At 42.7% G+C, this 24,299-nt stretch overlaps 1 protein-coding gene across 4 annotated transcripts in view; it reads left to right on the forward strand.

Moving 5' to 3' along the window:
• LOC140730756 (coiled-coil domain-containing protein 102A-like) overlaps positions 1–24,299 on the forward strand; it is a 451,176-nt gene that overhangs the window by 150,125 nt on the left and 276,752 nt on the right. For all 4 annotated transcript variants that reach the window (XM_073051621.1, XM_073051629.1, XM_073051639.1 and 1 more), the window contains exon 5: positions 23,725–23,841. In XM_073051621.1, coding sequence (XP_072907722.1) covers positions 23,725–23,841 — 117 coding nt within the window. The remainder of the gene's footprint in view (positions 1–23,724; positions 23,842–24,299) is intronic.

Consider the following 24,299-nt stretch of genomic DNA (forward strand, 5'->3'; position numbering starts at 1 on the left):
CCACAAAAAGAACACATATTTGAAGTCATCCAGGATGTTATGAAGGTGTGGATGAAGTGCATAATGCAAGAAATCTTAACCAAGAGCAAACTCCAATAGTAAATCTTCCTGTGTGTGGATTTGAAAAAGATTGAATGAACTATACACTTAGTGGACACTTTATTAGTTACTTCCTGTACCTAATAAAATAGCCACTTAGTGTACATTTGTGGTCTTCTGTCGCTGTAGCCCATTCACTTCAAGGTTCGATGTGTTGTGCATTCAGAGATGCTGTTCTGCACACCACCTTTGTAACGCGTGGTTATTTGAGTTACTGTCACCTTCCTGTCAGCTTCAACCAGTCTGGCTATTGTCCTCTCACCTCTCTCATTAACAAGGTACTCACTGGATGCTTTTTGATTTTCATACCATTTCCTGTAAACTCTAGAGACTGTTGTGTGTGAAATTCCCAGGAGATCGGCAGTTACTTAAACTGCTCTGTCTGGCCAAAGCAATCATTCCACAGTCAAAGTCAATTAGATCACATTTCTTCCCAATTTTAATGCTTGGACTGAAAAACAACTGAATCCTTTGACTATGCCTGCATGCTTTGGTGCATTAAGTTGCTGCCACGTGATTGGCTGATTAGATATTTGCATTAATGGGGAGGTATACAGGTGTACCTAATCAAGTGGCTGCTGAGTGCTCGCACTGAAATTCTGTAGGTTCTGACAAAAGGATAAATGCAGACCTAGATTATGTGGTTTCCAGAATCTGCTCCACCATTAAGACCTTTTCTCAGTTCACATAGAACACTACAGCACAGTAGAGGCCCTTCAGCCCACAAAGTTGTGCAGAACCTTTACTCCAAGATCATTCCAACCCTTTCCTCCTATATAGCCTCCAATTTCTGTCATCCATGTGTTTAGGTTAGTATTCCCTGCCCTGCTTCTCTCTTCTGTCATTCCCCATTCTAGTTGCCCTCTCACCTTTCTTTTCTCCTTTCCCATCCTGAAAACCTGCTCATCACTTCCCTCTGGTGCCTTTCTCCTTCTCCGTATTCCTTGGTCTACTGTCCTCTCCTATTTGAATCCTTCTTCAGTCCTTTACCTATGTCCTGACTGTTTAACATGGTTTTGTTTGGCAAAATATATGTGTGCAGTTGAACGACAATAAGTTTGAACTTCCACCTATCACCCTCCAGCTTCTTATATCATCCCCTCCCCCTGTCGCTCACCTTCCTCCCCACCCTTCTCTCTCAATTCCCACCTTATAGTCTCCCTCCACCTCACCCCACATTTTTATTCTGGCTTCTACCCCCTTCCTTTTCAATCCTGATGAAGGGTCTCACCCTGTTTATTTCCCTCCGTAGATGCTGCCTGATCTGCTGAGTTCTTCCAACGTAGTGTATCTCCTACCATGTTCCTGGCCTTTCTCCAAAACCCCTTGAATCTCACAGTGTACAGAAATCTATTGATCCATTAATGAAATATATCACCTCTCCATCCCAGGAGTCTAAACAAGTGTTTAGATGGAACCTTATCATATATCTTTTGAAAATTCAGATGCATTATGCATTAAGCACTCTCAATTTCAGTGGTTAATGATGAATAACCCTTCCAGTAGACTTTTTTTTCTCATTGGAATGTCATATCTAATGATGTAAGTGATTTTTGAGGTACTCTAAGTACTTAGGTTCAAAACTGTAGCTTTCAACCTGGATTGTGTTAAGCTCCAATTCAATGTTAGATATATGCAGTTGACCCCCCCCCCCATTATGGGATTACTTACTTACTCTGAGTCAGTAAGCGAGAAAATTATCAAACTGTTCCCTAGATGGATTGATGGTCTGTTGCTCCAGGAAACTGTCCCAAATGTTTCAGCTGTACTAAATAAATGTTTGTTTGTGTTTCATTACAGGCCTGCATTGATACTCTAGACTCACTTTCAAAGACTCTCCAACTCATATTCTCTGTATTATTTACTTACTTATTTATTACTATTATTATTTCAAGACTCAAGATTGTTTAATGTTATTTCCAGTGCACAAGTCTTAAGGAGAACAAAATAATTGTTACTGTAGATCCGAAGCAGCATATAAAAACACACTAAGATAAAGAGTAGAATAATTAAAAAGCCCAATAAATATAAACACATAAGAGCTTATATACATAGATTGATTATATGTCCATAAAGTGATGCTAGGCACAGGTGTGTCTGTGCACAAGGTGTCAGTGACAGGAGATAATGAAGTAGTGGTGCTGGGGGTTGTGTAGAGTAGGTTAGTGGGTGAAGGTGCTGATCAGCCTTATTCCTTGGAGAAAGTAACTGTTTTTGAGTCTGGTTGCTATGTAGCCTCCTCCCAGATGGGAGTGGGACAAACAGTCCATCAGCAGGGTGGGTGGAATCCTTCACGATACTGCTGGCCTTTGTCCGGCACCTTTCTTTGTTTATGTCCTTGACGGCAGTAGGTTGGTACCGGTGATGCAGTGGACAGTTTTGACTGTCTGCTACAGTACACTTTCTGTACCATGCAGTGATGCAGCTTGTTAGGATTCTCTCGACTGTGAATGTGTAGAAGGTTGTCTTACCGTTTTATGACCTTACACACTTAAGCATTTCAATTTTTCTTCCACAAGGTCTTCTCTTCCAATCTTTATTAAGACAGTCAATTAATTGATGAGAACAATGTTTTATTAGTTATGCTCTCTGTGAAATAAATGAAAAATGTGATGCCTGCTTAAATGAAGAATAACTTCATTTTTAATGACATAGAGAGATGTAATTATTGCTGAATAACCTCGTGAGCCTGAAAAGTATGTGGTTTGTTTCTTCCAAAAAAAAATAATTACTTGCACGTTCTATAGATCTAAAATAATAATGATTTACTATTTTTGAGTTTGACCATAACACATAGAAGAAGAATTAGGCCATTCAGCCCATTGAATGTTCCACCATTTGATCACAACTGTTTTTTTTTATCCCTTTCAATCGCATTCTCCTGCCTTCTCCCCGTAACCTTTGATGCCCTTGCTAATCAAGAATCTATCAACCTATCAAAACTCCACAGCATGCTTGACAATGAATTCCACAGATTCACCAGCCTCTCATGAAAGAAATTCCTCCTCATCACTGTTTTAAAGGGATGTCCTCGTATTCTGGGGCTGTGCCTGTGGTCCTAGATTCCCCCCGAGACCAAACGTCCACATTGCATACACTCTATCTAGGACTTTCAATATGTGATAGGTTTTGATAAGCTCTTCCTGCATCCTTGTAAACTCCAGCGAGTGAGGTGAGGCATAGTATTTTTTAAAAGTAGTTTTGTTTGCTATACCGGTTTGCATTATTTTAGATGTTTTAAAAGGTAATTACTTATTTTTGTCCTGAAGAGTCTCCGCCCAAAACGTTGACTGCGTATTCCTTTCCACAGATGCTACCAGACCTCCAGCATTTTGTGTGTGCCGTTCCCTGTTTTATTTTGAATTGTTTATGTACGTTTCTGAATATTAGAGGCACTCAGAAACACTGCAGAAGGTGGAGAGCTCTGACAGCCAGCATATTTCACCACGAAGCAGCTCTGGCTCAGGACCAGGTTCTGCATCCATGGCATATGTGGCAGCAGTCTGTGCTGGCTGCCTGACAGGCTGCTGCGTGGCGAGTGCCAGAGTGCCAGCAGTGGGAATACTCATGAGAGAAGGCACCAGTTACTTGGCTGACAAAGCGACTGGCACTCTCCCAGGGCCTCCCCTGGAGGATCGATTGCTGGACTACTCTGTGCCCTTTGCAGGCTCCCTTGAGCATGGCGTGTATAGCCTTGATGTTTGGTATCTTAGCTACTACAAGCCTGAGTCCTAGTGCGACATTGAAATGCTCACATGCTGGAATGAAAGCTGAAATCCTGGTGTTTGATGCTGCTCTATCATCGGCTTTGCGGAGGTGCTGATTGAGTTCCCTGCGACTTTCACGAAGGAAAATATTAACCTACTACTTTACTCTCTCTGTGTGGCTAGGCGCAGTGCAAGTGCCATCTATAACTTCGCCGATGACACAGTTGCTGTAAGCAGAGTATCAGATAGTGATGAGGAGGCGTACAGGAGTGAGATAGATCGGCTGGCTGTGTGGTGTTATTGCACCAACAACCTTGCATTTAATGTTAGTGAGACCAAGGAATTGATGCTGAACTTGAGCTAAATAATAATCAATAATAAATTTGAGGAAACACACACCAGTCCTCATTGAGGAGTTAGCAGTGGAATGGGTGGGCCCAAGATATTGATGCAATCACGAAGGAGCCCTGCCGGTGGCTATATTTTATTAGGAGTTTGAGGATGTTCGGTATGTCAGTAAGGACTTTAGCAAATATCCACAGCTGTTACCATAGATAGCATTGTAGCTTGTTGCATCACTGTCTGGTATAGAGAGGCCACTGCACAGGATTGGGAAAACCTGTAGTAAATTACAAACAGCCAGCTCCATCATGGGCACTAGCCTCCGCAGCATCAAGGACATCTTCAAAAGGCGATGCCTCAGAAAGGTGGTATCCATCATGAAAGACCCGCTGGAAGCTTTCCTTACCCTTTTTGGTCCACATTGACATAATAGTATCGCACAGTTGCTGTGGATCTGTTATTCTGCTGGAAGTTGACATTAGAAGATTGGTAGACTGTGGCCATAAAGGGATGTACGTGCGCAGCAACAATACTCAGGCAGGCTGTGGCATTGACATTAAGGGGCCTAACGTGTGCCAAGAAACAATTCCCCGCACTAATACTGCACCACCACCAGTCTGCACAGTTGATACAAGGCAGGATAGGTCCAAGTTCTGAGTCTGTTGCAACTGAAATCGAGATTCACTAGACCAAGCGATGTTTTTCCAATCCTCAACTGTTCAGTTTTGCTGAGCGTGTGCCCACCTCCGGCCTCAGTTTCCTGTTCTCGGCTGACAGGAGTGGAAGCTAGTGTGGTCTTTCTGCTGCCCATTCACTTCAATGTTTAATGTGTTGTGCATTCAGAGATGCTCTTCTGCAAGCCACTGTTATAACACATGGTTATTTGAGTTACTGTTGTTACAAGCTCGAAGTAAATTGCAGAAACTTGTAAAATTAGTCAGCTCCATCATGGGTACTAGCCTCCATTATATCCAAGAGATCTTCAAGGAGCGGTGCCTTAGGAAGGCAGTATACATCATTCAGGATCCCCACCACCAAGGACGTGCCCTCTTCACAGTGTTACATTCGGGAAAGAGATACAGAAGCTGAAAGCACATGTTCAGATATTCAGAATCAGCTCCTTCCCCTCCGCCATCCAATTTCTAAATGGACATTGAACCCATGAGCACTATCTCGCTACTTTTTATTTCTGCTTTTTTTTGCACTACTTATTAACTATTTAATAGACATAAATATACTTACTGTAATTCGGTTTTTTACTTCTATTTATCATTCTACTGCTGCTGTAAGGTTAACAGATTTCACGACGTATGCCGGTGATATTAAACCTGATTCAGATTCTGATTTCAATTCTGTTGCTTTCTTGTCAGCTTGAGTCAATCTGGCCATTCTCCTCTGACCTCTCTCATTCACAAGGTTTTTTCATCTACAGAACTGCTGCTCACTAGATTTTTTTTTTGTTTTATGAACCGTTCTCTGTAAACTCTAGAGACTGTTGTGCATGAAAATCCCAGGAGATCGGCAGTTTCTGAGATACTCAAACCACCCCGTCTGGCACCAGCAATCTTTCCATGGTCAGAGTCATTTCTAGATCACATTTCTTCCTGCATTCTAATGTTTGTTCTGAACAGCAAGTGAAACTCCTGACCATGTCGGCATGATGGATGGAGTTGCTGCCGTGTGATTTGCTGATTATATATTTGCATTGAAGAGCATGTATGCAGGAATATATATAAATACAGTTCCAAGCTATGCACAAATCCTTGTTTGAGATTGGTGCTGGACCACGTGCTGCTGGCTTTTTGGCGAGCAAGCCAATGCACCCGGCATTCCACATGTCTGTCAACGACCCCATTCTGTAGTCTGCCAGATTAGTCACATCAAAGTCTTCTGCAGCAGAACTCACGCAGTCTCACTCTGGAAGGGCTGACACCTGTCTGGAGTGAACTTTTACCACCTGAGCTTTTCTCTCATTTAGCAATACTGCACGGTAACACGCCTGTCCAATGAGCCGGTGCCGCCAAATTACACCCGTGTGACCATTTATCCTGCTAACCCATATGTCTTTGGATTATGGGAGGAAACCGGAGCACCTGGAGGAAACCCATGTAGACATGGGGAGAAAGTATAAAACCCTAAACAGACTGCAGTGGGTTTTGAACCTGGTTCGCTGGCTCTGTTACAGTGTTACGCTAACCACTACACTGCCAGTCACTGGCTGAAGAAATGAATCCCACTGTGTTCGTTTTGCTGACTTCTTGCCGATCTCACTGCGGGCACGTTGCAGTTATTGTGTATTTGATAGGAGGAAGACATGAGACATAATTTTGTGGCCAAGCGAAGGGTAAGGGGTGCAGGGGATGAGTGTCCCTCCCTCCCATCACTTGCTCATTACAAATCCAAAGAGATGGTGAGGCGTGGGCAAAGTAATACGTGAGAAGGTGCATGGCTGTTTAGAGGACACTGCCACTGTCAGTAGTTTCTGATCACAGTGATCACCATTCAAGATTGTGATTCTTCAGCACAGGAGTGTAAAAGGGAACCAAGTGATTGTTACACTGGACCACATAAAAATATGCAATAAACATAAAGAACACAAAAAGCAAAAAGAAACCACGATAAATACAAATATAAAAGCGATCCAATAATAGACAATTTGTACAGGTAACTTTTCTATACACGACTGATTGTACATAAAGTGATTCTAGCTGAAGTGGGAGGTGGATGGGTGGAGGTGTTGATCGGCCGCTTGGGGAAAGTCACCATTTTTGAGTCTAGTGATCCTGGCGTGAATGCTGCGTAGCCTCCTCCCTGATGGGAGTGGGACAAGCAGTCCGTGAGCAGGGTGGGTGGGTCTTTCACAATGTAATTGGCCTTATTTTCCCAGCATCTTTATGTAAATGTGTCCAGAATGACAGGTAGGCTGGTGCTGGGGACGCTTGAGGCAGTTTTGACTACCCATCGATAGCTGAGGGGGTTGATGATAGCTGGGGGGAGGGGGAGGGATGAGGATGAGTTGAGTGGTTGCTGAGTCAGGTTGTGGAGCTGGTGCATAGAATTTTGAAGATACTCTCACTGACCTTGATGACATGTTTGAGATCATCCAACTGCTGGATTTCTAGTTTTGAAAAACAGCCCCTGTTGGATTGGGTTGTAAAATTGTTAATTTTCTTGTAGTTTAGCTATGCTTGCTTCTATTTTTATATAATCAGCTGTATGCAGGTAATTGTTCAGTGAGTTTTCCAGTAATTACAGTACAGTTGCTCCTGTATTTTTCTAGAAAAGTAATAATTTTTCAGTAGCAGGTGTCACGCTACATGAATCTGGCTATTTTATAGGTTATATGCAGAAGAGATTGTGCAGAAGCTTTAAATCCAGAAAAACATACTCAAATGCTAGAGGAACCCAGCAGGTCAGACAGCATCTATGGAGATGAGTCGAGTCCCTTCATCAGAAGTATTTTGTAGGTTAACTGTTAACACTGGAATTTTTGTTACCCCCAGTCTGAGTATGAGATGGCCACAACTGCTTTTCCTTTGTCTTTATTTTGTTAAGATCACAAGTCCATAAGATATAGGAGCAGAATTAGGCCATTTTGCCTGTCAAGTTGGCTCCACCATCCCATCATGTTTGATTTATTAACCCTCTCAACCCCATTCTCCTGCCTTCTCCATGTAAACTTTGACACCCTGACTAGCCAAGAACCTATCAACCTCTGCTTAAAATATACTTAATGACTGTCCATGGCAATAGATTCCACAGATTCACCACTCTCTGGCTAAAGGAATTCCTCCCCAACTCTGTTCTAAGTGGATGTCCTTCTATTCTGAGGCTTTGCCCTCTGGTCCTACGCTCATCCACTATCGGAAATATCCTCTCCACATCCATTCTGTCCTGGCCTTTTAGTATCTGATAGGTTTCAATGAGATCCCCTTTCATTCTTCTAACCTCCAGTAGGTACAGGTCCAGAGCCATCAAACACTCCTCAGACATTAACCCTTTCATTCCTGGAATCATTCTCATGAGTCTCCTCTGGACCCCGTCCAATACCACCAGATCTTTTCTTAAATAAGGGGCCCAAAGGAGGCCCTTTGTTAGTCGAGGTCGACTATGGATGTTGCATCCTACCTGTCAACATGATAGGCAATCAGGGCAGAATGATATGGAAAGCAAGCTGCTGCCCATGCAACAGGCTGCCCCTCTCCATGTAGCTGATGAATCCAAAGGAATGGCAAAGACTGATACAGGGACACAAAACTGTTCATAATACTCCCAAGTGCAGTCTGACCAATGCCTTATAAAGCCTCAGTATCACATCCATGCTCTTATATTCTAGTTCTCTGAAATGAATGCTAACATTGCATTTCCCTTCCTTGCCACAGACTCAACCTGCAAGTTAACTTTTAGGGAATCCTACACAAGGACTCCCAAGTCCTTTTGCACCTCTGATTTATGAATTTTCTCCCAGTTTAGAAAATAGTCTGTGCCTTTATTCCTTCTGCCAACATGCATGACCATAAACTTCCCTAAACTATATTCTGTCTGATACTTCTTTGCCCATTCTCCCAATCTAGTTAAGTCCTGCAGGCTCCCTGCTTCCTCAGCACTACCTGCCCCTCCACCTTTCTTTGTATTGTCTGTAAACTTGGCCACAAAGCCATCAATTCCTTCGTCCAACTCATCGACACACGATGTGAAAGAAGCACACCAACCTCTGTGGCATGCAACTAGTCATGGGCAGCCAACCAGAAAAGGCCCCCATTGTTTCCACTCTTTGCCTCCTGCCAGTCAACCAATATTCTATTCACGTTAGTATCTTTCCTGTAATACCATGGGCTCTTATCTTGTTAAGCAGCCTCACGTGCAGCACCTTGTCAAGGGCCTGAAAATCCCAGTAAACAACATCAACTGAATCTCCTTTGTCTATCCTGAATGTTATTTCCTCAAAGAATTCTCTCAGTTCATTTTCCGCTCTTGTAACCTTTAATAAAACGGCCATAAGCAAAATTTTATGCCACATTCCTGACTTCTTAAGAACCTTTAGATAACAAAAGCATCAGGATGCGATACTCTGGAGGTGCCGGGAAGCAGTGGAGATGGCGGCACCTTCAGGTCTTTGACAAGTTGCTCCCATCTTCACTTCACAGTCCAGTTTGCCTTAATTTTCATCTTCAGTCTTTGAAATTGGGACCCTTGAGCAATGAGGTGTTCAAAGTTCAAGGTACATTTATTATCGAAGTATGTACATGTATGTCACCACATACTACCCTGAGATTCACTTTTGTACAGGCATTCACAGTGGAACATAGGAAGTACAGTAGAAGCAATGAAAACTGATACATAAAGACTGCCAAACATCCAGTGTACAAAAGAAGACAACTGTGTAAATAGAAAGAAAAAGTTAAATAAGAGCAAGAACATGAGTTGTCCAGTCCATAAATTGTGGAATCAGTTCAGAGTTGTGTGAGTAAAGTTATCAATGCTGGTTCAGGATCCTGACGATTGAAGGGTAATAACTGTCTCTGAACCTGGTGGCGTGGGACCTAAGGCTCCTGAACTTCCTGTACCATCTGCCCAATAGCAGCAGTGAGAAGAAAGCATGGCCTGGATAGTGGGGTCCTTGATGATGGATGAATGCTATTTTATTTTGTGGCAGCATTCCTTGTCGATGTGCTCAAGAGTGGGGAGGGCTTTTCTTGTGATGGACTGGGTTGAATCCACCGCGTGACTGTGTGGCTAAGCACAGCCCCAAAACCATATTCAAGTTTGCTGACGACACCACTGTTGTTGGCCAAATCAAAGGTGGCGATGAATCAGCATAAAGGAGGGAAATTGAAAATCTGGCTGAGTGGTGCCACAATAACAACCTCTTACTCAATATCAGCAAGACCAGGGAGTTGAATATTGACTTCAGGAGGAGGAAACTAGAGGTCCATGAGCCAGTCCTCATCAAAGGATCAGAGGTGGATAGGGTTAACAAGTTCAAAATCCTTGGTGCGATCATTTTGGAGAATCTGTGCTGGGTGCAGCATGTAAATGTAATCATGAAGAAAGCATGACAGTGCCTCTACTGCCTTCAGAGTTTGCAAAGATTCGGCATGAAATTTAAAACCTTAGCAAACTTCTATTGATATGTGGTGGAGAGTATATTGACTGGCTGCATCACAGCCTGGTATGGAAGCACCAATACCCTTGAAATGAAAATCCTACAGTAGTGGATTCAGCCCAGTCCATCGTGGGTAAAGCCCTCCCCTCCACTGAGCACATCTACACAAAGCAATTGTCAAGGGAAAGCAGCATCCATCATCAGGGACCCCCATCACTCAGGTCACACACTCTTGTTGCTGCCATCAGGGAGAAGGTACAGGAGTCTCATGACTCACACCAACAGGTTCAGGAACAACCTCAACCATCAGGCTCTTGAAAGTGGATAACTTCACTTGTCCCATCACTGAAATGTTTCCACAACCTATGGACTCACTTTCAAGGACTCTTCATTTCATGTTCTCGAAATCCAATGATGTTTATTCCTTTACCTATCTATCTATCTATCTATTTATTAATGATTTCTTTTTGTGTTTGCAGAGTTTTTTGTCTTTTGCACACTGGCGAATGTCTTAAGTTGGAGCAGTCTTTCATTGATTCCATCATGCTTGAATTTCTATTATGGATTTATTGAGTATGGCCACAAGAAAATGAACCTCAGGGTAGTATATGGTGATAGATGTGTACTTTGATAGTAAATTTACTTTGAACTTTGATTTTGAGGGTTTTTTCTGTTCTTGGGCATTGGTGTTTCTGTAGCAGTCCTTGGTGCAACCAGTCAGGATACTTACCACTATAGAGGTTTGTCAGAGATAAGGACAACAAAGAGGTTGCCTTGGGAGGCAGCGGAGCGGCTGTGTGATTGCGTTGAGTCAGTTGATTGGGCCGTGTTGAAGGAATCATTGAAAGTTGGGAATTAATACACCATTGTTGTCACAGACGTTATAAAAACAATGTAGATGAGTATTTCCCCACAAAATCATTCAGAATCTTCTCTCACCAGAAGCCCTGGATGAACCGTAAGATCTGCAGTCTGCTGAGGGTCAGGTCAGTGGCCTTCACGTCTGGCGACCAAGAAAAATACATTTCACGTGCGAAAGTCATCTCACATGTCAAGTGGCAATTCTGGACCTAACTTGGATCACTGAAGAATGCTCAACACCTGTGACAGGGCTTGAATGTCTTCACCTTCTACAAAGTGAAGCCAAACGACGTGGGTGACAAAACTGCTTTGCTTCCAGATGAACTCAATGCGTACTTACTTATTCCCCTATTTACCTGTTTATTTATCCTTTGCGATGAGTGTGTGCCTGCGAGAACTTACTGTACATACTCAAACCAAAAGCCGTGGATGAACTAGGAGATTCGTAGTCTGCTAGAGGGCTAGATCTGTGGCATTCAAGTCTGGCAGCCCAGGTCGGCACAAGAAAACCAGGTATGACTTGCGGAGGGCTATTTGAAGATCTAAGGAACAATTCTGTATGAGGTTGGAGGCGGAATCAGATGCACATCAATTCTAGCAGGGTTTGCAGCCTGTTACTTCTTACAAAACGAAACCTAACACCATGAATGGCAGTGATGCTTCACTGTTTTTCTGCTCATTTTGAAAGGGAGAGTAAAACTACAGCCATGAGGATCCCTGCAGCACACAGTGACCCAGTGATCTCGGTCTCGGAGGCCGACATCAGTCTGTCTTTCAAGAGGGTGAACCCTCACAAGGCGACATAGTACCGGGTACTATGGAGTACCTGGTAAGGCTCTGAAAATCTGTGCCGACCAACTGGTGGAGGTGTTCAAAGACATTTTCAATCTCTCATTGTTACAGTTGGAAGCTCCCAGCTGCTTCAAAATGGCAACAATCATACCAGTGCCCAAGAAGAACAGGGTGAGCTGCCTTAAAGACTACTGTCCAATAGCCCTCATATCTATGCTGGTGATGTGCTTTGAGAGGTTGGTTATAGCTAGAATTAACTCCTGTCTCAACAAGGACCTGGAACCAATGCTATTTGCTTATTCCCACAATTAGCATGTAAGAGACAGACTGCAAATCTGACCGAGTGGTGTCACAACAACCTCTTACTCAATGTCAACAGACCAAGGAGCTGATTATTAACTTCAGGAGAAGCAAGCAGGAAGTTCATTAGCCAGTCTTCATTGGGGCATTAGAGGTGAAGAGAGTCAGCAGTTTTAAATTCTTTGATGTTGTCATTTCAGAGGATCTGTCTTGGCTCCAGCACATAAGTGCCATTTTGAAGAAAGCACGGCAGTGTTTCTACTTCCTTAGGAGTTTGCGAAGATTCAGCATGAAATTTAAAACTTCGACAAACTTCTACAGGTCAGTGGTGGAGAGTGTATTGACTGGTTGTATCATGGCCTGGTGTGGGAATACCAATGCCCTTCAATGGAAAATCGTTCAAAAAATAGTGGATACCCATCATTCCATCGTGGGTGGCGCTCTCCTCACCTTCAATCACATCTACGTGGAGTGCTATCGCAGGAAAGCAACATCAATCATCAAGAACCCCTACCGTCCAGTCATGCTCCTTGCTGCCATCAGGAAGAAGGTACAGAAGCCTCAGGACTCACAGCACCAGGTTCAGGAACTGTCATCACCCCTCAATCATCAGGCTCATAAACTAGGAGGGATAACTTCACTCAACTTCATTTGGCCCATCAATGAACTGTTCCCACAACCTATGGACTCATTTTCAAGGACTCTTCATCTCATGTTCTTGATATTTGTTGCCTATTTATTATTATTATTATTATTATTATTATTTCCTTTTTTTGTATTTGCAGTTTGTTGTCTTTTGCTCTTTGGTTATTTGTCCTATTGGGTGTGGCCTTTCATTGATTCTACAGTGTTTCTTGTATTTACTGTGATATTACAAGAAAATACACCTGAAGATACACGTACTTTGATAATAAATTTACTTTGAACTTTGAAGTTTTAAATGACATGTGATTTTGCATAACCTTCTCAAAAATACAGTCAATGTCGGATAGTTGGTGTTAGCTGGATGGACAGATATTATCAGCATGTCAAATTTGATTTAGTGTCTGATTTGCTCTGATTGGACAGGAGTTAATTATATGCGGTGATCCCAGCATGTGGCTTCAGGGGCAATAAATTAGCCTCTTCTCCCACAGTTATATAGTGAACTCTGGCACTTGCTAGAAGCAAGAAGACTTAAGTTATAAAAAAAAGCAATGGCATTTTCACTGTGAGTTGTGTGGTGGTGGGCTGCTTGCTGAATGTGATCTTTGCGTAATAGCTATCCATGCATTTTAATGTCTAAAATTTTATCAGCAAGTCTGGATGTGTTTCAGTTAGCTTTTCAGTAGACTACGTTTTTCAATTTATCTATCTTGCAGCACCAAATATCCGATGGTACGAACACAACTAAATTAATGATTATAGTGGTTTTATATCTATAAGCTTTTCTGCAATTATAATTTACGAGGCATTAATCTAGTTAAAAATTTTGATTTTTTCATCCTCTATTGCCTATCTGAACTAAGGGCCATAGTTTAGCTGGTAGAGTACATTTGGAGGCTTCCTTTTAATGATTTGTAATCAGCTATCAAGATATTTCAGTAACCAAATTCTTAGAGGCATTGAAGGGACACAATTGTCAGACAGGCTGGTTTGAGTATCTCAGAAACTGATCTCCCGGGGTTTTTACGCACAACAGTCTCTAGAGTTTACAGAAAATGGTGCGAGAAGCAAAGGCATCAGTTCTGTGGGCGAAACTGATGAGAGAGGCCAGACTGGTTGAAGCTGACAGGAAGGTGATAGTAACTCAAATAACCAGGTGTTACAACTGTGGCGTGCAGAAGAGCGTCCCTGAACGCTAAACATGTCGGACCTTGATGTGGATGTGTTACAGCACAGGAAACCACACTGGTTTCCACTCCTGTATCTAATGAAGTGGCCACTGAGTGTAGTATTGAAGGTGGAGCTGTAATCTATAAAAAATAGTCGAATGTCAATGTCTTTACTGTTAAAATGTTCCAGAGATGAGTGTAGAGCCAGGGACATGGCATCCGCCACGGACCTATTTTGGTGGTAGGTGAACTGCAGTGCCTCCAGGTTGTCTGGAAAGCTGATTTAATGTTGCTGTGACCAGCCACTTGAAGCAGTTCTCGATGGTGTATGTCAGAGCCATTGGGTGGTAGATATTAGGGCACATTACCTTGTTTCTCAGAGAAGTGCAGTGAATGGGATAATGGAAGTGAGGGACAGAACTCCATGGGCCTTGGCAGATTGCTGGGTTAGCCGATTGTGAGATTGTGATATCAGAGATTTGTGATGGAAGTTGGTGCAGCTATCGGGAGAGGTTGTAAAGGTGAGGGCTAAAACTACTAAAGGTAAGTTTAGAAACTTAATTAAAATGGGCCCAAGTTCAGTGCAGTGTTTGGGTACCCCGGTTATTACACAGGTAATCTATGACGGGTGCTTTCAAATTCATCTGCAGTGCTCCTACCTAAATGAATGCTGCATTGGCAATGACATAGTTGCTTTGTGCTTCTGATTGCATCGTGGTTCTACCTGTTACTCATGTTCGAGAGAGCCCGTTTCAATTTATTTGAAATGGTTTATTTCTCATGACCCATTTGGCCCATTGATTTACTGTTGGCCCGGAAAGCTGGATAGCCTGTTTCTTTAATTTTATATCATTGAAAATTGACCAGTAATGAGAAGGGCCCCCATTACCCAGAACATGCCCTCTTTTCATTGTTACCATCAGGGAGGAGGTACAGGATCCTGAAGGCACACATTTAATGTTTCAGGAACAGCTTCTTCCTCCCCCCCGCCCCCCACTCTCAGATGTCTGAATGGACAATGAACCAACCCATGAACTTTGCCTCACTTTTTTTGCTCCCTTTTTGTACTGCTTATTATATACACATATATTTCTTATTTTAATTTATAGTTTGTTGTTATGTATGACACTCTACTGCTGCCACAAACAGGAAATTTTACCACATGCGTCAGTGTTATTAAATCTGATTCTGACCATTTCAGCCCACTGCAGACATCTGATGGCGTGCTCGCGAGTGTGCCATCTTCCCACGGCTTCTTCGTCAATTACTCTGCACCGGGTTGGGTTCCATAACCTAACCTGGTGCAGCCACCCTGACGAAAGTAGCTAACTTGAAGTAAATGTACGTACTACTTTAAAATTAATTGAGTTAATTTAATTAATTTTAATAATTTAAATGGTTCAATTGACTTTGCACTTTTTGCTACAATATCTGAAAATTTAATGTCATTTTAATACTTTTAACGGGCTGATTAATTTAATATTTCTCAGTGTTTGTGTGAAACTGTGAACCAGAGACTCCAAGCCTTTTGCCCTTCGGTCAGCGGGTAAGCTTGGAGTCACAACACCATCAGCTGTCAAAGCTTGTTGAGATCTGAGGCTCATCACTTTCAGTGGGAATGACCTGAACTTTGCCAATTAGGAATGCATTTTGGAAACTAAGTTAATTCCACTGGAATTAATAAAGGCTAATTAGTAATCTGGTACTTAAGGGACCATTGTGAAAGAGCAATCATAATATAATAGAATTGCATTTGTACATTGAAAGTGGCTGTTCAGTTTGAAACTAGGGTCTTGTATCTGAATAAACTCCGTTGGCAAGAGGCATGGGTTTGATATGGTAGATTGAGAAATTATATTAAAGACTATAATAGAACACAAGCAATGATTAGCACTAAATCAATTAATGCACAGTTTATGGGCGATATATTATCTCAAAGGCAAAACAAACAGCATGACAATAACAATCAGTGGAACACTATTCCAGCACCAGTTGTAAGGTCGGGATTCAGTTCTTGCTGTTTGTAAGGGGTTTGTAAACTTTCCCCGTCACTTTGTGGGTTTCCTCCTGATGCTCTTGGTTCCTCCCACATTATGAAGATGTACGGTTAGGATCAGTGAGTTGGGGGCAGCACTTCAGAATCCTTGCTGATTTGATTTGATCTGATGTAAATGGTGCATTTCACTGTATTCTCATATTTTTTGGTGTACTGTACATGTGACAAGGTTAATTTTTAAAAATCTCAAATCAATGAAATAAGTACACCTCATTGCAAATAGTGGCATTGTGAAAAACCTGCACATCACCGAGCTGCTCGTTAACAAAAGGTTAAAGTTGACTTGTAAGTCATTTTACATATGTGACCCCAGGAAAGACTGATGCTATTTCCCTGGACAGACGTTATTCCCTCAGGCTGACATTGGCAGATCGCTGAATATTGAGGGTTCGATTGGTCCGATGTGGATCGCTACAGTGTACAGATTGCTTTTGTCAGTAATGGATAATAAAACCTAGCCTTCTCTATAACAAATCTTATGCAGAATATTAATTGTATTTTTGTTGGAATGTTTGGATGACCGATCTGACCTGGTTGTTGACATTACCTCAGATGCCTCTGTGGCTGATATATCTTTTATCAGAGGCTCACTCTAATCATCGCGACCCCATCCAAGAATCAGCACTCTCTATCTGTGGAAGAAAGACCACAAAGAGCAGTGACTGGTTTGAGGCAAAGTCCAACATCATGACTCCTGTCATCGAAGCCAAGTGTGCAGCTCTCGCAGAGTACAAGCGCTCACCATCCGACCAAACACTCCAGGCTCTTCGAGCTGCTAGAAGCAAAGTGCAACAGACTGCAAGGCAGTGCGCCAATGAGCACTGGCTCCAGCTCAGTGAGGACACTCAGACAGCAGCTGTGACAGGCAACATCAGATCGATGTATGATGGTAGCAAGAAGGCCCTTGGCCCATCGCAGAGCAAGACAACTCCCCTGAAGTCATCCAGCGGTGAAATAATCACCGATAAAAGCAAGCCGATGGAACGCTGGGTAGAACACTACCCTGAACTCTACTCGAAGGAAAATGTTGTTAGCTCAGCCATTGATGCTATCGATTGTCTACCAGTCATGGATGAACTCGACTCTGTACCAATCATTGAGGACCTCAGCGAGACAATTGACAGTCTGGTCCCAGGGAAAGCTCCCGGCAATGATGGGATTCCTCCAGCCCTGATCAAACTCTGCAAGAGCTCACTCCTCCAACCTTTACACAAGGTCCTCTGTCAATGCTGGAAGGAAGGAGCCGTACCACAGGATATGTGCGACATCAAAATCGTCATTTTGTACAAGAACAAGGGTGATAGGAGTGACTACACAACTACAGGGATATCTCCCTCCTGTGTATTTTCGGCAAAGTCTTTGCTCATGTAACTCTGTCACATCTACAAACTCTGGCAGAACGAGTCTACCCTGAGTCCCAATGTGGTTTTTGTGCAGGGAGGTCAACTGTCGACATGATTTTCTCACTCCGTCAACTCCAGGAGAAGTGCAGGGAACAACAGAAACCCCTCTACGTCGCTTTCATCGACTTGACCAAAGCATTCGACCTTGTCAGCAGGGATGGGCTCTTTCAGGTTCTCCTCAAGATCGGCTGTCCCCCGAAACTCCAAAGTATCATCAAGTCTCTCCATGATGACATGAGAGCTACTGTTCAGTACAATGGCAGCTCATCAGAACCCTTCGCTATTCGTAGTGGAGTCAAACAAGGATGTGTGTTGGCCCCAACATTATTCAGCATCTTCTTCTCTCTGCTATTGAAGCACACGTTTGGGACGTTGACAGAAGGCATCTACATGCACACCAGGTCTGATGGGCAGCTGTTCAACCCTGCGCGCCTGAGAGCAAGAACAAAGGTGTGAAAGATCTTAATATGTGACATGCTCTTTGCCGATGACACTGCTATAACCTCGTACACCAAATAGCAACTACAAACTCTCATGGACCGGTTCTCTAAGGCATGCAAGGACTTCGGGCTTACCATCAGCCTAAAGAAAACAAATGTCCTTGCCAAGAACGTAGTGGAGACACCAGGCATTACCATCGACAATTACGATCTAGAAGAGTATTGGCACTTCCTCCCTTGAACTACTCATCTGTACAAAGCACTTCTTACAATAGGGTCTGTTCTTCGGCTGGGATCCTCTGATCATCTTGTGCTCTGCGTTGCAGCCTCTCCCACTAGACCCAAAACCAGACTATTGTCCTTCAGAAATCTGATCCCGTCCAGCTTTCTCAAATCTTCCAAGGCATCCACTGGAGAAAAAGTTGCAACACGTTGCCAAAACAAACCTGAAAGGCTGACACAACATTCCTAAGTTGGACAAAATGGCTCCTTATCTTTAGCTGAAGCCAAAACACTCTTATTAACAGGACACATTGCATTTGTAGAAAACTGCTAAAATATAAATACCTCACAGCATTTCAGTAGGAATCTTAACCAGGGCATTACATGTAATTTTATAGCGCATTTTATGTATTGCACTGTACTGCTGCTGCAAAAAAAACAGTTTTAACAACCTAGGTCAGAGCAGATTTAGGCCATTTGGCCTATTGTGTCTGCTCCGCCATTCCATCATGGCTGATTAATTATTTCTCTCAACCCTATTCTCCTGCCTTCTCCCTTTGATGCCCTTACTAATCAAGAGCCTATCAACGTCGGCTTTAAATATACCCAATGACTTGGCCTCCACAGTTGTCTGTGTCAGTGAATTCCATAGATCCATAGCCTTCTGGCTGAAGGAATACCCCTCATCTCTGCTGTAAAGAGACACCCTTGAATTTTGAAGTTTACTTTCTTGTTTCCTGTGTTTTCTGCTCCTTGTCCACCCTGACTGTTCGACTGAAGTCTGCAGTTTGCAAAGATTCATTAACATTTTCCAAAGTGTCCTGGATGATATACTTGTATCCCTGAAGGCTGTGGTTCTGTAGTGCACAGCACCTCTGTATCTAGCTGTTGTTTTTAATAACATTAGCCTATAGAAAGCCTTGAATTAATACTTGACTGAGCACATCAATATCGATTCTGTTTGCTTTCAGCAACTACAATGTTTGCATTTTAACTCTAATTGTATAATTGCATGAAGCCCTTACATCCAATCGAAGGACGTCTCAGAAATTCTTGTGACATGTTTCACCATCTTCATTCTGTGATCCCTCGACTTTACTCTCATCAAGGGTTACCCATTTGTGCTTTCTCTCAACCACATTGATGTTTTACTCTCTCTGAACAATAGAAGTGATTCTTTGTAAGGCTAAGGAATTTTAAAAAAATCTGTCGTATCTGATGATGATAAGAGAGTTTCCTCCTGTGCGGGAGAGTTTTTAAAGCAAAAAAACCATTGCATTGGAGCAGTTCCGTTCTGTCAACCTTGGAAGTCTGGATCTGGTGGTATGAGTTGTCGTCACACCTGGGGTCTTCCTCGTTTGCAGTGGATGACCATGACCACTTTGCCGTCCACGAAGCCGTGCAGAATGGCCTTCCTGGCTGGTGGATCTCACTTTTGTTCTGATCTGAAGCTGACTTCGCATGCTAGAGCAGGCATGTTCCTATCTTGCTGGGCTATGACGATTACTGGCTAACCTCACCTGGTTTAGCCTGCCTATTGAAATGGTGTACAGGGGTGTGGCTGCTGTCACCTGCAAAGGGCTAATTGGAGCCACTGGTGAGAGTTGAGTGCCCAGTGGGGACCGAAGACGAGTGAGCTACCCCAGAATGGACACGACATGCCCCTTCTCCAAAGGTGCTACCCCTCCCTGGATACAATATACACACCAACTTATTAATAGATAAAGCTCAAAGCATCATGTGTATCAGTTTTTATCTGACATTTCATTTTAATTTTGTTTTGTGGCTGAAATTCATATTCCTGCAACAGACTATGAACTTTACTCCTCTACTTCCCAATCAATATTGTTCAGTCCATCAGAGTTCAGTCCTGACGCTGTCTGTGAGGAGCTTGTATGTCCTCCCCACGTTTACTCTGAGTGCTTCAGTTTCCTCCCACATTCCAAAGACGTAACGGTTAGGGTTAGTAAGTTGTGGGCATGCTCTATTGGCACTGGAAGTGTGGTGACACTTATGGGGTGCTGACCCCCAATTCTCAGTGTGTTGGTCGTTGATGCAGAATGTCTTAACTTGCTCGAGCTGTAGTCATAAGACATGCTCCCTAATCCAGGCAGTGTCCTGGTAAATCACTTTGTCAGTCTTTCTAAAGCCTTCACGTCCTTCTTAAAATGAGGTGACCAGAACTGAACACAATACACCAAGTGTGGTCCAACCAGGGTTTTATAGAGCTAGAACGTCAAAGCTCCTAGACTCAGTGCTGACCAATGAAGACCAACACAGCAAAGATGAACAAATAACCCATGTGCGAAAGAGACCAAGTTCAAGGTCTAGTTCAGTTTATTGTCATTCAATAATATACTGCCATACAAAACAGTGTTCCTCCAGACCAAGGCGCACAACACAGTACATATAACTCACATACAACGCATAAAGTAATATTACCACTAGTAAATTAATAAATAATGAGGAACATTTCCGACACAAGTTAAAAAGGAAATAGTGTAATGTTACTGGAGCTACAACTTGTGTAATTATAGAAAAGTGAAAAAAGTCATAAATATCAGGAAGATGAGTCGTAAAGTCCTTGAAAGTGAGTCAATAGGTTGTGGAATCATTTTGGTGATGGAGTGAGTGAAGTTATCTAGGGCCTGATGGTTGATGGGTAATAGCTGTTCCTGAACCTGGTGGTGTGGGACCTGACACTCCTGTACCTCCCTCCTGATGGCAGCAGCAAGAAGAGATGCTGGCTTGGATTCTGGGGGGCTTTGATCATGGATGTTGCTCTCCTGCGACAGCGCTCCTTAATTATCTGCTCATGGGACAATTTTGTTTTCATTTTTTCATTTCTCAACACTCTATTCTGTCACTTGGTTAGTGCCTTCAAAAAGGAACTGCAGTATCTTTCAGTCCAGGGGTCTGTTGAGCTATCAATCCATTGGAGGCTCCTTGAAGGAGCTATTAATTAGTCCCACATCCTGAATCTTTCCTTCCAACCATTCAAACCATGTTAGAAACTTAATATTTTATCTACTATCACATTTCCAGCTAGTATATTCTAAATCAGAATTATTTGCCTGTAAAGCAACTCACCTTTTGCCTAAATCAGTTCTAATTGTTTATTATCATCCCCAATTCTCTCTGTTCCTGCACCCATTTTAAAAGTGCTGTTTAGTTAATACTTCTTCAGTTTATCTTTCCAAGGTATTCCGTACATTGAAAAGCAGAAAAGAAAAAAACCTCAAAGTTCAAGTAACTTTATTATCAAAGTGCATAAATGTCACCATGTACTACCCTGAGACTTGTTTTCATGAAGGCATTCACAGGACGACAAAGAAACACGATGGAATCATTTAAAAACTACACACGGTCAAAGACTGACAGACAGTCATACGAGGGTATAAGAGCAGAAGATCCTGGAAATACTCAACAGGTCAGAGTTAACATTTCAGATCAGCAATAGGATTTCAGTCCAAAGTCTTAATTTTAATTCTCTCTCCACAGATACTGCCTGAGCTCTTGAGTATTTCTCACCTGCAGTTTTGAGCCATTATTACACATACACTCAGAGACCACTTTATTAAGTACTTACTGTGGCTACTGAGTGCACATTCATGATCTGCTGCTGAAGCCTGTCCACTTCAAGGTTCGATGTGTTCAGAGACGCACTTCTGCAACTCACTGTTGTAATGTGTTGTTATTTGAGTTCCTGTCAGCTTGAACCAGTATGGACATTCTCCTCTGACCTCTCTCATCAACACAACATTTTTGCTCACAGAACTGCCACTGACTGCATGTGTTTTGTTTTTCACCCTGTCTGTCACCAACAATCATTCCACAGTCAAAGTCACTTGGATCACATTTCTTCCCCATTCTGATGTTTGGTCTGAACAGCAACTGAACCTCATGACCAGGTCTACATGCTTTTATGTATTGAGATGCTACCACATGATTGGTTGAGTAGATATTTGCATTAATAATCAGGTGCACAGGCATACCTAATAAAGTGGCCACTGTGTATATGTTGTGTTGTCACATTTCCCATAAGGTTTGTTATATTCTGGACAAGTTTTATCAATGGAAGTGGGCCGGCATTGTAGGCTGCAGGGCTTGTACAGTGCAGTGTTGTTCTGTGTGGCAAATAGAACAACTTTCAATGTCCTCATTTTTGTTGTTATGACTTACAGCTGGAAATCAAGCCGCAAAGAAGGTTTAAAAATAAAACTATAATTATATTAATTAGACTAACTTTATCTAAGCCAAGCCATTGTTTTTCACATTGGCTCATTGCTTTTATTGTTTTTGCTTCCTTCCTCCCTCTGTCTCTTCCTCCCTCCCCCTTCTCTTCCTTCTCCTCTCTTCCTCCCTCCCTGCCTTTCTCCATTCCTTCCTCCTTCCCTCCTCCCTCCCTCTCTTCCTCACCCTCCCATCATTCCTCTTCCTAACCCCTCCCTCCATCCCTTCCTCCCCCTCCCTCCATCTCTTCATCCCTTCCTCCCCCTCCCTTCCTCTGATTCTCCTTCCCACCTCCCTTCTGGCCTAATGAGCCACACCACCCAGAAACACACCTATTTAACCCTAGCCTAATTGCAGGAAACTTTACAATGAGCAATTCACCTACTATCCAGTACGTCTTTGGACTGTGGGAGGAAACTAGAGCACCCGGAGGAAACCCGTGTGTTCACAAGGAGGATGTAAAAGCTCCTTATAGACCATTCCAGAATTGAACTCTGAACCCTGAACTCCAACCCGGAGTTGTAATAGCATCGCACTAACTGCTGTGCTAACGTGGCGCCCTTGGCAAGTCCTAATTAAATGCCTAAGGGACAAAGGTTAGTCCAAAGTAGACACTGTTGGCTTTGCAAAGGAAATCTTGGCATTTTAGGTAAATCAAAACTACATATTGAATCTAAACGTTCCAAGCTGTATAGTGTTGACTAAAACACACACTGCATCTCAGGGCTGCCATGCTAAGTTCATCTTCATTTTCAAGCTTGTGAATTATTTTAATATTTCTATTTGGTATGATGTACGTAGATAATGTCAAGTCATGGTTGCATGGTGGTAGGCATGATGATATCGCAGCTCGGGGTATTGGGATTCAGTGTTCATTTCCGACACTGTCCGTAAGGAGTTTGTACGCCCTTCCTGTGAATGCATGGGTTTCATCTGGTGCTCCGGTTTCATCCCACATTCCAAGGATGTTAGTAGGTTCATTGGTTACTGATCAGCTAGGGTTAAATATGTAGGCTGCTGGGCACTGCGGGTTGTTGGGCTGGAGGGGCCTGTTCTGTACGGGATCTCTGGAAGTAAAATAAAACAACAAAAAAAAACTCATTTTACTAATGCAAAACAAATTATGGAATTAATTTTAATATGAATTATGAAGCCATACTCTGCAAAAGTAGGAAGTTGAATATTTTACATAATTGTGTAAAAAAAATCAATGTGAATAGAGCAAGTATACTGTGATTTCTTTGGGGAATTGGATGATAAATGTTCAGAACATTCTCCTACAGAATGTAATTAATTGAGGTAGACCCCAGTGACTGTATTAAGAATATCTTGTTCACTCTGCTTCTCAGTTGACCCTTCTCCGTGATGCTCATCAGAATGAGCTCGGGCGAATCTCGGAAGATCTGGAGGATGAAGTCGGAGCACGATCAAACATGGACAGGAAACTGGCTGATCTTCGTGCTGAGGTAGTGTTAGACCTTTGTTTTAACTGGTGGCTTAACATGAAAATGCAATTTCCAATTTAAAAAGTTGTCGGCGTGAACTTATTTATCAGCAAAACCGTTTTTCTTCTATTAGGACTCTGAGTTAAAAATTTCCATTCATAAATTCCAATCTGTCGGGGGTGGCACGATAGCATAGCAGTGGGCACATTGCTTTACAGCTCCAGCGACCTGGGTTCAATTCCCGGCGCTGCCTGCAAGGAGTTTGTATGTTCACCCTGTGACCCCCTGTGTTTCTTCCCACATCCCAAAGACATACAGTGGGTTAATTGGTCACATGGATGTAATTGGGTAGTGCAGGCTCATTGGGTTGGATGGGCCTGTTACCATGCTGTACTTCTAAATAAGTAAATTAAATAAGGACCTCCAGCACCCAGGGTGTGCTCTTTTCTCACTGTTACCATCAGGTAGGAGGTACTGAA

This window comes from Hemitrygon akajei, chromosome 1, assembly GCF_048418815.1.
Source record: "Hemitrygon akajei chromosome 1, sHemAka1.3, whole genome shotgun sequence".
NCBI classification, from domain to species: domain Eukaryota; kingdom Metazoa; phylum Chordata; class Chondrichthyes; order Myliobatiformes; family Dasyatidae; genus Hemitrygon; species Hemitrygon akajei.